At 45.7% G+C, this 16,623-nt stretch overlaps 1 protein-coding gene across 3 annotated transcripts in view; it reads right to left on the reverse strand.

Moving 5' to 3' along the window:
* The window catches only part of igsf9ba (immunoglobulin superfamily, member 9Ba), a 48,507-nt gene extending 35,675 nt beyond the window's left edge, over positions 1-12,832 (reverse strand). For all 3 annotated transcript variants that reach the window (XM_068716014.1, XM_068716003.1, XM_068716023.1), the window contains exon 1: positions 12,559-12,832. In XM_068716014.1, coding sequence (XP_068572115.1) covers positions 12,559-12,622 — 64 coding nt within the window. In that variant the 5' untranslated portion in view covers positions 12,623-12,832. The remainder of the gene's footprint in view (positions 1-12,558) is intronic.
* Positions 12,833-16,623: the final 3,791 nt, after the last annotated feature.

Consider the following 16,623-nt stretch of genomic DNA (forward strand, 5'->3'; position numbering starts at 1 on the left):
CTCATAGCATCCGAGATTCATTTACAGTGATAATTGGGTGTCAATTAAAGCCGATCGACTGAACTACTGCACCACGGATTAAAACAAGGTGCACTCGGTGGTTTCTGAATGGTCACCATGCACACGGGTAAACCCTACCGTCATCTGTCGGCGAAGTGTTCTGTGGCCGTGCCACACTGTCCTATAAACGAGCTGCCAGAGGGGTTCCATTGATCATAGCTGGCTGCTGCTCAGATAAGCTTTACTATGAGCACCGCCAGGCCTGGCGTTCAGCCACCGAAGTCCAGGCACGCTGCCGAGCGATGACCTATCAGACGACTGAAAGGTCGGCGTACCTGCCTCAGCAGAACGCTCACTCTGGGAATGGATTTTCTCCAGCTGCCACCCCCGCTCTCATTGAACCGGCTGCATCTCCGCCGTCAGAGCAAGCGTGGCTACCCGGGGGGAGGGGGGGGGGGGGGGGGAATCGCTTCAGGGATCAAGAGACGCGCTGACGTATCACTCCAGAGAAACACCAGCTGAATAACTTAACGCTCTCATTAGCAGCGTCGCTGGCATTAGCAGGGCACCTTTTTTTTTTTTACAGGGAGAGCAAATAAGTTGGGACTTGGAGGTATTAGGGGCTCAGGCACCACTGGTGTTACCGTGGTGTGTCCCTGCTCTGTGGTCTAGCCCCCCCCCCATACCCCCACCTACCCCCATACCCCCCTGCAGGCCATATGCATCACTTAGTGATTGTGTTTACCAGTTTAATCTGCATTATCCTGTGATGGAGTTAATCCACTTTATTCGTTTCAGCCAGCACAGATTCTGGACTGAAACAGGGGCAGATTTAACCAAATTACACTTTTTTTTTTTTAAAAGTGGAGCTGTGGTGTGCCAGTTACAGGCCGGTGTCATGGAATCCGCTACTATTGTGCGTCTCTGTTAAGAAGGGGGAAAAAACAGCTATGCTATGCTACGCTACCCTGAGCGCTGAAGAGCGGCGACAAACCAAATGAAGCGCATGCGAGCGACTCAGTGAACCTGGAGTGACCGTTTAGATCTCGGCTGGACCAACGCCAGGTACAAAAAAGCAGCAGGAGCCTAAAAACTGACCGTGAACAGATTTAATACCCAATAAAACACAACGTAAACGTCACCAGTAAGACACCTCACTGGGGAGCTGATTGACAACCACAAGCCACTGAGGCTGTGCATCACAGGAAGGAGCAAACTTCACGCACTAATTCGGAGCATAATAAAGCAATAATAAAATAATAAAGCAGCATTTTTCATTACGATGAAACTGAGGGGGAGTCGGTGTTTGATGAAGCAGCGCGTCGTGAAGTTTGAGCGAGAGGGGAGTCGATTGTTGCGGAGAGCTTCTTCGGGTGGCGGCGCTCTCTGCCCCGCAACCCGAACAACACATGACCTTTTAATGCGCTTCTGAGGAAACCTGTCCCATCCAGTTATGTGTACAAACATAATCAGAAATATGCTAAACTAATCCTTTCAGGCTTGCCAAAAAACCCCCCCCCCTGAAATTCACACCTGAGCACGCTCCGTTGCAGCCCCGTTTATAACACCTTTAAAAAGGATTAGAATAATCACTTTCAGCGCCCCACGCAGGGCCAGTGCTCAGGCGTATGCTCCCAATTGTCTCGATAAATGCTCTTTAGTCTTTTGAATTATAGGTCAGGAAGTCCCGCCGATGGTTCATCACAGTCAGAAACAACCGTTTCAGGAGTTTTCAGGAAACGAAGGCGTGTTCGATAACAAATCACAGCAGAGACTCTTTGAGTGTCTTCTGTCTTTACTTAAGGGTCCTGCTCTTGTGCTCTATGGCTTGCAGAAGAAAACAGAGATCGAGCTCCCATCCACAATGAAACACACTGGACACATTGTTTGGTTTGAGTAAGTACAGTCACTTGACATGAAGGCTCAAAAACCATGTGGCTCAAACCGTGCTCGCTGCCAAACTCCATTGTTTTCTCAGCAGCTCAAGGTTTGCAGATTCAGATTCAGTTTAGAGACGCGGGTTTCTGGCTGGGCCTTATTCTGGCACGTCTTTGGACGGAGAACAGACTTTAAAGACTTGAGATAATATACTGGAGGTGCTAATAATTCTGCAATTCCTTTATGGGATCCTCGTGAGGGGACAATCAGCAGAGGTTCGGTCAGCGCTCTTTCCTTTTTCATTTCCTTAATGGAGACACGGTGACCCGGTCGAGTTTAATGGGGCTTATTCAGGGGGAAATATTTACGCTCTCAACAACACATAAACACGATACAAGCGTCCATGTTTAAGGTCTTCCAAATAAACAGCAGCGTAGATATAAAGGGATCAATACAGTTAAGAGATGATGGCAATTCATGATTGCTTTGGCTCTGTAAATGTCAACTGAAGCTGAAACCCTCCACACACACACACACACACACACACACACACACACACACACACACACACACACACACACACACACAGGTAGAAATCTGTTGAGTAAGATCTGAATACATCAGACAGCTAATAAATCCAGGAGACCAATATGTTTTATGTATCTGTACTCGACATAGTGGATTTACTGCTATGATCAAATTCCTGAAGGCTAACAATTCAGTCAGCTGTCAGATGCATCCTGTATACAGCAGGCGGTACATGTACAAAAGAACAATACATTCCCAACTGTTTAATAGGTCAAACAGGCAGTTTACCAGGTAGATTATTAAGTCATTATGTTCTCGATTAATCGTTTGGTCTATAAAATACTGAAAAATGCCTTTTACAATTTCCTGAAGCAGAAGGTGACGTCTTGTTTTGTCCAAAGAAAAAACATTCCACAACCTCAAAATATTCTATTTACTATGATACAAAGCTGTGCCTCTGAGCTTTCTGCTATTGGAATTCATTCTGAGAGGTAAAACAATCAGATATTTCACAAAAAAAAAAAAAAGCCCTTATGCCAACCCTTATGAGCCTGCAAGACACCATAAATCAACACGAGCCAGGAACAGAGAAACAGAGAGTCAGACGTCAGAATAAAGCGAATAATCCATCTATACCTTCTTCTGCAGGCTTCTGAGACAAAGTCAACAAACCTGAGCGCCGTATTTCAAGGGTTTGGTCGAGTCATTTCAGGGAACATTAACTCTCTTAAGTCGTGGTAATTTGTACAGTACAAAAGAAATCACACAGCTCACATAATCGCTTCTCCTGCTGCATATGTCTGAATAGAATCAACTTCAGCGGCCAGAGGAAGGAGCCACAAACAGCAGTGTGAGTGCCGTCTTATCACACCTTCCTTTCTAAAACACTATTTGTGTTTCGCTTTGACGTCATAAACTAACCACATTCAACATATTCTGGACAGGTCGAGGTCAGACGATTATATCATCCAAAGAAATGTATATTTAATATCATCCAAGTATATTAGTTTCCTTAATCTGTGGAGCTTCATTCACATGTATTGCAAAAAAAGGACGAGGACAGAAGATATCTAAAAGGCGCTTGGATCGCTTTATGAAATCTACCGTCCACCTCAGCTTTCATAAATATAACAGCAAGAAGAATTATCTGTAATAATCCAGTCAGAAGACAAAGTAAACAAAAGGCGTATTAATCAATCCCAGTTCTAATAATAGATCAAAGACCACTTGTTTCTTTCTAAATCCATCCTTCCATCCAACAAGAAACTGCACCGATTCTAAATAAGTGTGTGAAGCTCAATCAGTCCATTAGCTTCACATTAGGTTTCATTTGTGTCCCGACCCGTTCTGTGTTGGACAACACTAATGTTAGAGCAAAGAAAAGCAGCGATGTCTCCCATCAGATGAGGGACGACGCATATGTGGTGTCTCTGCTTAAAAGAGGACTTAAACTATCAATGGGGATTCTGCGTCGTGTTTCTGTGTCGATCCAGGAATCGATCGATCGACTAGTCGCTGCAGCTCTAGCGAGAGCTTTGCTTTCACTCCCTCAGTCAATAATCATAATAATCTTTAGAGCTCTTATCCCAGAGGTGCGTTAGCTTCACGAGTGAAGAACAAATATTAGCGAAGCACAAATGTGAACATGAAAGAGTCCGAGATAAGCAGTCAGAGCCAAATGTTTACCGATCCGCACAGCGCGGTGTAACGAAACCATAAACCAGGAGGAGAGACAACTTGTTCGAGGTCAATCAACAGCTGTGCAAAAACCGGCGCGTGAATCATCGCCGAGAAACAGCGAAGGGGCGAGCGGGGTTAAAGCCAAGAGAGGTTTTATTTTAGAGAGGTTTTTATCAAGTGGCAGAGGCTGAAAATGCCCCCCCCCCCCCCCCCCCCCCCCCACACACACACACACACACACACACTGTGATTTCAGTAATGATCACAAATGTGTACAGTAAACAGACAATAATCAGAGAGAGCAGATCCTGCGAAATGTTTTGACAGCAATGACATCTCGTGCTCTGATTTGAAAGCCATTGCTCACTGCAGTTACAGATTATCTTTAGGATGCATCGAGCCGCGGTGACGAGGAAGCGAGGGCTGCTCGCCGGACGGAGCTCCCGACGTGGAGGATGTAATGGAATATAGACTGGACGGAGGCTGGAGACACTCAAGGACGTGCAGCCACTGGGCTGGATGGGCCACTGACAGGGCGGTAATTGAATGCCAGCCTGCATGTGCTGAAGGTCACATCAGAGAATGAGTGTGTGTGTGTGTGTGTGTGTGTGTGACGGTGGTGCTCGGGATATGTCTGGAAGAACTATTCAGATGCTTTACTTTACTTGTTTTTGTTTAAACGGTGAACATACTTTTGATAATTGAAGGTTCTGCATTAAAAACCTTCACCATCGTCTGGAAGCATCCAGCAGCAGCAGCAGTCTTTGCTCGGGGAACTCATCCCTGTCAGTGTGTTACTGTCTCACATGAGGACTCTGGACGAGCACAGAGTGCCGTAGGGACGGCATATTTCGTCAAGGCCAATGGGATTTTGGATAATTGCAGAAAATGAGCTCTGTGTTTATTACACTTACACGTTTTGTTCAGCAGGATAATCTTGCCAGATGAACGTTAACGGTGTTTGAATCATAAATGCTAACGATCACATGACTTCACGTCACCGCCACTAGGACTAGATTTAGACACTTGTTCGCAATTGCCTTCAAATCTTCAAAAAGGGATTTACTAATTCATTTTATATATCGTACAACAAAACAAAACCATAAGAAATACTTTAAGCTTGTGTTATTTGTAAGGAAAACAGAAGCGCTAAACTGCTAAACTCATATCAGGTTCCAACTTCCAAGCAAAATTAATACTATTCAGCTTCTCCTACATTACACTCTGTAGACCAGAGGGTGTCTTCCAGTCCACTAGGTGGTACTCAGCAGACGAGACCACCGCCTCAGTTGTCTCTACTTTTACTTTTGTGCGGGGAACGGTCCGAGGTGGGTTCGCCCTCGTCATTATTTAGCGCTCCTTAATGGCAAAGTTCCCCCTTCGGACAGGCAATGCTCTGTCAGGGATGCGAAGGATGTGCTGACGCCCGCTCCAACGCACAGCGAGGACAGACGCGTGAAACGGGCTTGGCTTGCCAAAACACACAAAAGGGGCGAACCGACATTGCCGGACACCGCACCGCCAGAGGTGCGCATTGTGGAGCTTCTTTGTGCAGCAGCTGTACGTCCCAGGAACTCCTGCGACCGGCCCACGGTTAGCTGAGGTATAATGCTGTAAATGAATTACACATGGAGGCATGCTGCTGCTCTCGTTACTGCTTTTTGTGTCCAATTACAGCTGGTTATAAGACTGCGTTTATTCAGCGTCGATAAGTCACATCTAAAAGCGTGAGTGAGCAACACGCAGAGCTCCTGTGTTCTATGCAAGCTGCTCAGACGTCCACAGCTCCACGATATCTTCCAATCAACGTATCCGCTTCCATATAATTCCCATTTCGCTCCCTCCCCCATCTCTCTCACGCTCACTTCCTCTTTCTGCGACTCTCGCACAAACACTCGAGCTGCAGTTCGGAGCCACGTAAGTGCGCTCAGTGGGAATTCAACACTTACCGCTGGAAAAATAAGTGCTTCTTGGGCAGATGCATGTATGTGCTTCCCCAAAATAGAGGACAGACATGACATATTCAGGAGAGAGAGAGAGAGAGAGAGAGAGAGAGAGAGAGAGAGAGAGAGAGACCTTCCTTTCAGACGCATTAAATGAGTTCTTGATTGAAGATGGAATCTGTCTAAACTAGTACGAACATTGTAAATACTTTAATATATCAGCTTATTATGATTTGGAGGGTTTTTTGTTGTTTTTTGCAAGATGAAGCATAAACAAGTGTATCATTTATTTTAAATATTATCATAATTTGCTTTTTGCAGACATTTTAAAATTGGAACAGTGACGCATCTAGACATAACTAGAGATAAGTTAGGGACTTATAACGACCAGACGTTCTATCCATCAGCGGAGGAAATATGAATTACTGAATTACATTATGGTGAGTCACTGACTGTTGTTTCTCGCAGCTCTTCATATCTATTTTTCAGCTGCATGATAAGACAGACGTACTTAAAGGTACAGATCATAGAACTGGACCTGCAGCAACATCAACTATCATATTGTACTTCTATTGACATAAGTACTACATGCTCTGATCATGATGATGATGATGATGATGGTGATGATGATGTAGCGGCAGAGCAGTCCGTCCCACCAGAACCACATGATCTGAAAAAAAAAAACTGGCTTTCCCAGAATGCTGCAGGCTTTGTTTGAAAGGAGACTCCACTGGGACTGGACCGGCTGAGGGAGGAGGGGGGGGGGGGGGGGGGGGGGCACCACCAGAAAGAGCTGGCACATGCCCAGTACTGAGAGTCTGCCATCCACAGCTTGAGCACAGGCCCTCTCCTAAGCTCATTAAGCTTTACTCTCATGATGGTGAGCGAGGAAAGTACAGCGGTGAGGAAATATGAACAGGAGAGTTACGGAACGGCTGCATGAAATCGTTTTCACGCATCGGTCAGGCAAATATGTTGACCACATGTAGTTATGGTAAAACAGTTTAAGAAAATAAGAAGGATAAACAGAAACGTTACCGTGAATATATCTGTTCTATAAAATGAAATTACAGACAAGGTCAAAAGTATTCGACTACTTTTATTAAAGTAGCTTTTTCAATGCTCTCTATTATTTAGCCCCCCCCCCTTCAGACAAGCAACACACTTGTACTTGTAGTGGAGTATTTCTACATTGTGGTATTACCACATTTACTTAAAATCTGGAAGATTTAAATTGTAAATACACGTCTGTTGAGTCACCATCTATCGCTGAAGGAGGTAACACAGTGGCCACTGAGACATGGCCCACGGATGGAGGTATTGCAATATTCAAATATTTGCAGTATCACCAAAAAAAAAAAAAAGCATGTGAGTATGGAATTCCGAATGCAGCCCAAGACTCCAGACGCTTCCTTTTGTTTCCACTCAAATAGAAATTCTAAATCAACCAGGACTGAAGTCGTAAGGATTCCCACTTTAAGTGGAGGATCTGAACGCTTCCTTCAACACTGGCAATGTGTACTACTTGCCTTGCAACTATATAGCAACACATACAGTAATGTAATGTCAGCACAGAAACATAACTGCCCAAGGTACTCAGCAGTTTATGACTTTTGCTGCATATGTTTGCTTGCTCTCTCGTTTTCTAAATGTGGCATCTAACCTCATCTACAATCTGAAGAGGGAACGGGAAAATAAAGTTGCAACGTGTCAAATCCATAACCACCTTAAGTCAGAAGTGAAATTAACACCAACTGCATTATTCAAGTTTTTACATACGTTCCTGTATTCATTGGCAGCATTGATTGCTTTTACATAGAACTGACCCAACCTCTGGAACCCTGAGGCGCCGTATCACCAACCACACTGGAAACACTGCAGTACTGCGGGAGCTCTTAGGGGTCAAGTGGGCTTTGATCCTCATGTTGAGGGCCAAACGACTTGACATGATTTGGGGAAATGTCATTTATTGACATCTACCATTTTTTTAAAAAAAGAAGAAAATATAACTTTAGATTGTTCTAGTTTAGATCTTCTATTAAAAAAGCAAATGTTTCTCTTATATTATGGCAGTTTCAGGAGATTTTTATGAGGATAACAAGTAGAGAAAAGCAGTCGCAACGTGAAACATCACTTAATTGCACTGAGATGGGCAAATTATTAAAACACTGCTGTCAAAACATTTCCTCAACCATCTCACGGAGAGCAGCCTCACACAACGTCCCAGACTGCTCCAACATTCAGACAACAAGTGAAGACAGCCACGAGAACCAGTCTGAAGACATGAGAACCAGTCTGAAGCTGGTTCTCCAGAGGCAGGAGGAGGGCTTTTCAGACGCTGCGACGGTGCGACCGGGAGGCCTCAGACATTTGCGAGCGGCAGAGTTCTGACACCTTCGCGAACGCTGTCTGCTTCTCTGTGACGCCGTCTTTGAACAAGTGTGCCGACAGAAGAAAACCCAGAGACGAGAACAAGTGTGCCAAGCCCCGGTTCACGAGGGAGCTCCTGTGACACATCAAGAGCGGGCTCACGAGGAGGGAATTACAGATGAATACCATATGGCCAAAAGCCAGTTCAACAAACGCTTAAAAACACACCCAAGTCCCAGCACAGGACCTGAGAGGAGAGCCAGTCTGCCGTCAGTGACTCCGGCTGAAAATAGTCCTTCAAATATACCACTCCCCGACACTTGCCAGTGACATTTAATTGCCTCTGCATTGCCATCAGCGTCCCCTCTCGCGTCGCTTTGATTGGTTGCCAAGTCATCGTTGACTTTGCTGAGCTAACCTCGAGTCTCCCTGTCCATATGCTGCCTCCCCGCCGGGAGCCACGGTACGAGAAGGCTTCTGTGAGCGTCCGTCTACAGTGATGATACCTGAGCTGTTCTGTGTAAGCCACCGACCGATGACCCGGTTCACCGGCTGTAAAAAGATACCACTCAACCTATCTGAATACATGTTCTGGTTAAGTTAAGTTCACGATTCTTCATGTACAGTGCAATTTAACTTTTACAATTTGCATTGTACCAATAGTTTAATCAAATTAATATGACTTATTTTCCTTATTTCCCCCCCCCCAAGGTCATTATTTAATTACACAGCAAATCCGCAGGCTAATGCAACACACTCACTGCAAAGCCCAACACTTCCAACACTCGCCAAGAACAAGAAGACTAAATTAGTGAGGTTGCTGACGAGGTACGGGGCCGTTTACCGCACGCCTGCACCGGAAACAGGCGAGCGCTTAAAAAGCCCGGCGAGGTGGCGGAGAGACGACGACACGCGATCCACAAAGGCCAGTTAGGAGTTACAGATCCATGAATGTGAAGGCCTATCAGACACCAAAACACTGCAGAGCCACTTCATAATTACTGTGAGGACCCTTGACAGTGTTTTTTACTGTCTAAAGTAAGCTTCCAGGAATGTGAGCCTGTTGGTATTCGATGCAGCATCCAGCCAGTGGGACTGTCTTGTCATTATGAAGTGCTGTTGTCTCTCAGGCCAGACAATGTTGTACACACTGTCGCAATCACAGCAAAATATGGTGTTTCCCTCATTTGCAAATCTGAATTTTTTTTTTTTTTGCCAAGAATGCACCAGCAAGCAAAACAACACAGAGCCCCCCCCCCCCATGCGTGTGTCTGAGTTTTCAGTCGTCAGCCTCCCATACATCTGAAGGAAAGAAGTCACGCTTCACTGATAGCGCTCTGAGTGCTGCCAAAAACGCAGGTGACCTACACTCAATACTGTGCCTGAACGCATCTCCTGTGTAGACACAGACAGAGCGGTGGAGCTGCTGCTGCTGCTGCTGCTGCTGCTGCTCACACTCATACGCCTCTTTTTTGTAGACACGGTGTAGCAGAAATTCAAATTCAGGCCAATCATGGCGTATATCATCGAGCATACTTTTCATACGACGTACGCACTGCTTGACCCCCTGCTTCAGTTTCCTGTTTCAGGCAAATGTCTCAATGAGGGAAACATTGACACCCTGACTCTTGACATCTTGACACTCACTTGTATGTCGGGATTCTGTTCACTGACTTCAGCTTCCGCGTTCGACACCGTCCTGCCAGCCCATGAATAATCCCAACTAAACTTGACCCATTTAGACTTTCAGAGTTTCCCTTAAAGATGAAAACACGTCACACATGTGGGACTCTACTGTCAGACCGCCTCGCTATGAACACAACTCAGTATAGGGGTGTAAGGATGCAACGATGATCTGCACTGATTAAATAACAGCTGGTGAATAATTAAATAAAATGCGCATCACAGTTTGTTTTTTTTGGCAGATACAGATCTAGTTAATATACAATGAGTAGAAAAAGAGAAAAAGAACAATGGTGTCAATTGTCCTTTTTCTCTTTTTCTACTCATAATCCTAACATTTCACAATGTTGCTCTTCTGATGGATTTCAATCTATTCCATTGAGCATTAAATTTGGCAACGCACATTTTCAAAAACCTTTGTTTGCAGATGACACATTAGTGGCCACCGTGTCTTTGTATGGGAAGAACACAACTTATTTATAAAGATGTCAGCCTATGTAATTACCATTAATTAAAGTAATAGTAAAAAGAGTCATGAGAAATATGCCTTTCTATACCTTTCTTGTACCACACTCGTGTCCGTACGGTAAATATTAAAGGTACACCCAGCAGCTAGCTAGCTTAGCTTAGCACAAAGAGTGAAAACAGGAGAAACAGCTGGTTTGGCTCCGTCTTAAAGACACAGTTATATTTTACCAAAAAAAAAAAATGTTGCTTTTACATTCCAGTGTTTTGTCTGTCAAACCCGTTAATTAGTGAGAGAAAGAGGCTCTGCTCAGTGGATTTCTGTGTATTATGACAGAGCCAAGCTAGCTGTTTCACAGTGTTTCCTGTCTTTATGCTAAGCTAACCTGCTGCTCCATGTAGCTTTCCATTGAACTGACAGACATGAGAGCAGGATCAATCTACTCAGCCCATTACCCCCAAATATACCAAACTAGAACTTTGCGTTTCTGATATTAAAGCTGCATAATTACTGTCACGGCTTCCATTTCTGATGACAGGTTGGGTTTTGTTGTCTTTATTGTTCGCAAAAAAGGTAATAAAAAATAAGTCACAGTTGATGTTAACAAGCGTTTCAGCGGCGCTGTGTAGCACCAGACTGGGCTCAGACACTATATTGTGAGACACCGTAATAGAAGTAGCAGCAGCCCAGCTCTCATTACTGGTGCACTACGTTGTGATTTGTGACTCCCTGGTGCAGCCTCTAAGCCTCTTCAAAAGTGAATCACCTTCAGTGCAGTGCCCATTGCAGACGCCGTCTTTGAGTCGATATTATTAGGCCACATCAATGCCTTCATAAAACGGAGAATTGCCGTTTTAAACAATCACACCTGCGAGAGAGAGTTCTCTGTTCCTAATTCAAATGTTCCACGAGAGGACGTTCTCCACATTGTGCTCGGCTCGGACCCGACTGTCATCGTGAGGAGGAGGCAGACCTGTGAGCGGACCGGTTTCGACCGGGTATGCGTGGGGTCATCGGGATCGGTTACCCAGGCGTCAAGCTTGGCACATGTCTCCCTCCTCTGGACACGAGTGGAAGAGCAAGGTTAAATAAGTACATGGGTCAATACAGACTGCTCAGGGAAAAAAAATAAAAAAATATGAACAAAAGGGATATTGTGCAGTTCTGTTGCTCCAGGAATGACCAGTTTACGAGCCACTTAGATCAGCACTGCGGGCGAGCCTTGCAGCCTGCATGTGCTCAGTGCATCACACACACACACACACACACACACACACACACAGCACTGTGACCGGATCCATGTGCAGTGTGAGAATTCAGCATGTGAAGCCCATGCGTGCAGCGGCTCTATCTATCAATCCAAGAGTGCATTTTATCTGACACTAATGCATTATTTAGTTACTTTCCCATCTTGAAGGCTGAGACGGTCACACCCCTCTCTAGAGAGCTCAAATGGGACTGCTTGCTATGATACAATGCACACATCCCCCCCCACCACCACCCCCCCCTCCTCCTCAGATGCGGGGACGTTATTTCCGATTTGCTCGTTGTTTTATCACCCAAAAATGACAATACCACAATACAGACCTATCCCCCCCCCCCCCCCACACACACACACACACACACACAGCCATCATCAATCAACCCATCTTTGTCATGGTCAATCACTGTGGAGCATGTGCATCACTGGCATGTGATATCCTACCTCACATATCATGCACATGGGCACAGGCCATTTTAAGACAATTGTAGTTTCCCCTGATACCATTTCACCGGGGCTGAACTTTCACGTGACATATGAGATATGCAGCCATTTGTTGGGATGCATTAGCCCCACTGTTCATATGACCTAACGTACAACAACACACAAATTGTCAAGCGACTGCAAGGAGAAGGAAGAAAAAAAAAAAGAAAAAAAAAAAAAAAAAAAAAAAAAGCAGCAGCACCAAGCACACGCGGAGATAGCAGACATCATATGTGCGGCACAATATATATTGCACTTCAACTCACCTTGAGCGGCCGTTCCTCTGGTGCTGAATACACTTGCTATCAGAGTGGCCACATACCAAATCATAGTACTATTGCCGACCAGCTATTACCACGCAAAGTGCCCCGTTCAACCAATCTCTCATATTCGACCTTGCACCTCACGGTCTCCTAGCGAAAAGCCCCTTCTCATATCCTATTTTCTTTCCTCGTGGCGTTTCCCTTCATCCCTTCCCTCCCCCGTCCTTCCATCCGCATCCTCTCCCGAAGAGACAGAGCACCTGCACCGCCGCGTTTGTAGTAGACGGAGCCGTTTTACGAGCGCATAGTGAAACCAAGTGTGAGAATGCAGCCACAGGTCCGCCTCTTCCGTCATCGGATTGGCTGCTGATTGAGGCTTTGGGGCGTGTATTGGCTCTCCGTACGCCCCGCACCCCGAATGACAGGAGAGCGGCCGTGCGCCGATTCAAGGTGAGTTGGAGCGTGCCATAGTAGTGGAACCGCAGTATCATGCGCATTGACAGAGAGACGTGTCCACATCTTTAAATACCTCTCCTAAACTGGCCCCACGTGCACCATCACCGCCCATCATCCACGCAGCCTCTCTCTCTCTTTTTTTGTTGTTTTTTGCACTACTCGCCACATCGGTGTTGGCACCGTCCGGTTATTCATGGCGCAGGTTTTACGCATCTGCAATGAGAAAGAATTGGGAAGCTGGTGGATGCGTGTGACTCATCTGTCGCTCACCCATAGCCCTCGGCTGTTGTCATGTCGCTGTCACCGACATAAAACGCTCCCCCCCCCCCCCCCCCCCACCCACTCATCGCTACCGCGCCGTGTCTGGCTTTATGTGATGGGTGTGGCGACAGATACAATACCGCTTGCCTGCTTTTTTTTCGGTTTTTTTTCCTCGATGGCCGCGAGCGCGAGGATGCAGCTCCATCACGCTGCCCACTGCGCACACATGGTTAGCGCTGATAAGGCTGCCTCTCTTTCACCCCCCCCCCCCCAGTTTTCTACATGCAGTGGGATCATAACGCCTGTGCGCCTCTGGCTGCTCGACATCGGCTCTCATCTCACCGAAATAACGCGGACACCGGCTGCTGCTATGCTACTGTCTGTCGCTTGAGAGGATTTCTTGCAACTCGATGGTCTTTCAGCCGAATTTGTCACAGTTTTGTCTCGGCATCTCTGTCTGTCTCTCTCCCCCCTCCCCCCTCCCTTCTGTTTTTTGTAGACTGTCATATTCCTGTCTGAAATCAAAGAACATCTATAAAAGGTGCCTAAATATCAAAGACATTCTCCATTTTGTTTGCAGACCTTGATAGTCCTGCAGTAAAATCCTGCTGAGTAATATTTCCACAACACATTTGAACATTTGTATCACTATTTCATAACCAGGTTTGACTGTTCATGGGCAGCCTTCTCCTCTCTGAGGTGCCAGGCCTACACACGTTAAATACAAATGGAACGACAAATGAAACAAATGAACAGCAAGCGTCTCGTTGGGCGCCGTGAGCTGCTAAGAACAGCTCCGGTGCTCCTTGCCATGCTAGCTCCAAGCCTCTGAAAGTCTAAGCAGGGTTGAACATTGTTCTTCCTAAAGATACTCGCTCATTGGCTGTTGCGGCTCTCGGGGGACATCTCAGGTTGTGATCTGGTGACTGCGAAGGCGGTATTATGTGATTCACATCATTTTCATACTCATCAAACCACTCGGTGACCCCCCCCCCCCCCCCTCCTCTTGTGCGCTGTAAGCATTTGCATTTGTAATGTTTCTTCTCTCATTTATGCACGTTTGTTCCCTTTACCTTGTGTTACCATTGCTCTAAAAAGGGTCAGACTCCCCCAAGGAGACGCCGGTTCATCTGAGGGTGTGCCAGGTGATTAACGAGCTGGAAAACAAGAAGAAAAACAAACATCAAAAAGAAAAACATTACCAGTTTCTGACTTTTTAGTTAAACTCTGGATATGAATAAATCTGAGAAGGGAACATCTGATCTTCTCGCTGCTCATAGACGTGTTCAACCTGTGAAAAGGGGACGCACGGAACCATCGCCTATCTTTAAGAGTGGTTTCGAGCCAAAAACAGGTTGGGAAGGACCACACCGAAACAACAACCGGCTTTTCACACAACAGATTAGTGATCAGATTTGGAAGACGAGTAGCATCTGAGTGATGCTCTCTCCTCCCTCCTCCCTCTCAGCTGTGTCCACCGTGCCACATATACATACAGCACATACAGCACTGCACATGTGTCAGTGTAAGCAGCTGTATAGGTGTTGGCCTCCTCTAAGAAACGATGCGCAGAAGAAAACAGCACGACTACTGCTGGAGGGCGAAGCTTTACTCGATGGCGTGAACAACTGAAGCCATGAGTCATAAGTTATAGATCCTAATTATCAAGAGCTGTGGCAGGGAGTCCTTGTTTAATCGCAGCTGTGCGACTAAACAGGAGAAATAGAGGGCTTCACATTAAGTCCGCTGAGAGGGCTGCATGGTGGAGTTGTTATACCGTGAAGTGACCAAAGCCATTTCGAAGGAGGAAGCATCCGTCAGATTCTCACAATTACTGTCAGGGGAGGTGTGCAAGAGTGTGCTGTGACTGCTGCGTGGCAAAACAAGGTCACTTCACCTCCACAGCCCCCCTCCTACCCCCACCTAAAGTTACAGAAGTGCTGACACGCCACCTGGACACACTGGAGGCCTATACCCCGGTAAGTCTAAAACCTGTTTCCACAGTGACACACACATGACATAATAGCATTTGCTTCACAAGGCCATGGGAGAGATCCCCCCCCCCCCTCCCCCCCCTTCATGATAGAATTTGATTGCCTACAAGCCAGAGCAGAGAGAAAAGATAAGAGCAGTTAAGATAATCTCTTATGCAACAGAACTATTAGTTTCCCAGCCCTGTTAGGGCAGACTGGATGGCTGTGTTACCAAAGGGAACATGACATGTTTCTACAGTTTGAATGCACCGGAGACCAGAAAAACAACTTTGGGATTATTCATATGCCGTGCATGATTCATCAGATTCCTCTTTTATTGAGTTGGACGTTTGTGCATACATGCAGCCTCTCAATGATCAGAAAAAAAAGAAGGATATTCCCGTCAATGGTTACAGTGATGCAATGTAAGAAGTTCGCTTTATTGGTTCACCTTTCATTGTTAATCAGCTATACAGTTCAAAGTTACAGTTTAGTCTTCTTATGAGCAGCACTTATTCTTTTCTGACAGACGCTGCAAAGTGAGACCGGAGTCTCTGTGTCTGTAGTCTGTCCTGACCAAAATAATGGAATGAAAAGACGACTAGATATCCGTCTTCAAGTTGAGCACGTTCCGTTTGTTTTCAGGGTCACTACTGTGAGCAGCCATGGTTTTGATGTCCACTTTGGTGAAGGCCATATTTCACATCCACTAAAGCAGAAGACTAGATCATTAAAAAAAAAAAAAAAAAGAGAGAGTACAAATATGGCATTCTCTATAATGTTCAACCGTAACCAAAGCGAATTCCGCTCCTTTATTCTCATGTACTGTAAACCCGTACACGTGTTGGTGTGACTAAGCATAGAGCCGACAGCTTCCACAGATGCTTCAGTGACAGAGACATATGGATGTGTACACTGAGGGCCAGTGCAGCTTCAGTCAGTCAGCCTGCAGCTGACTAACCTGCCCAACAGATGTTCTGCTGCATGTCTGTTTATGGTGTTTTAGAAGCTCTACATGTCCTTTTACTATCACACACACACACACACACACACACACACACACACACACACACACACACACTAAGAATAATTCATGCTTTTGTCCAGTAGTGGTCAGCAGTGTCTTACACAAGACACCAACATCACTTTATTCATTTGTGGGTTTATTTGTATTTATTCAGGACTAGAGTAATGGAACAACGTTGCCTTTCACCTTGGAAACCCTCAGACAAACCAGTGTATTAATACGTATAAGAATAATCAAGAGGTTATGTCAGAAAAGTCACCTTCAGCATGCATCAACATTTCAGCAATACAGTATAATGAATACAACGCTTCTTCAGTTGCATTCAGGGATTTTTGGACATACTATAATACA

This window comes from Cebidichthys violaceus, unplaced genomic scaffold, assembly GCF_023349555.1.
Source record: "Cebidichthys violaceus isolate CVI_PGR_0920_01 unplaced genomic scaffold, fCebVio1.0.p SCAF_1, whole genome shotgun sequence".
Taxonomy (NCBI): domain Eukaryota; kingdom Metazoa; phylum Chordata; class Actinopteri; order Perciformes; family Stichaeidae; genus Cebidichthys; species Cebidichthys violaceus.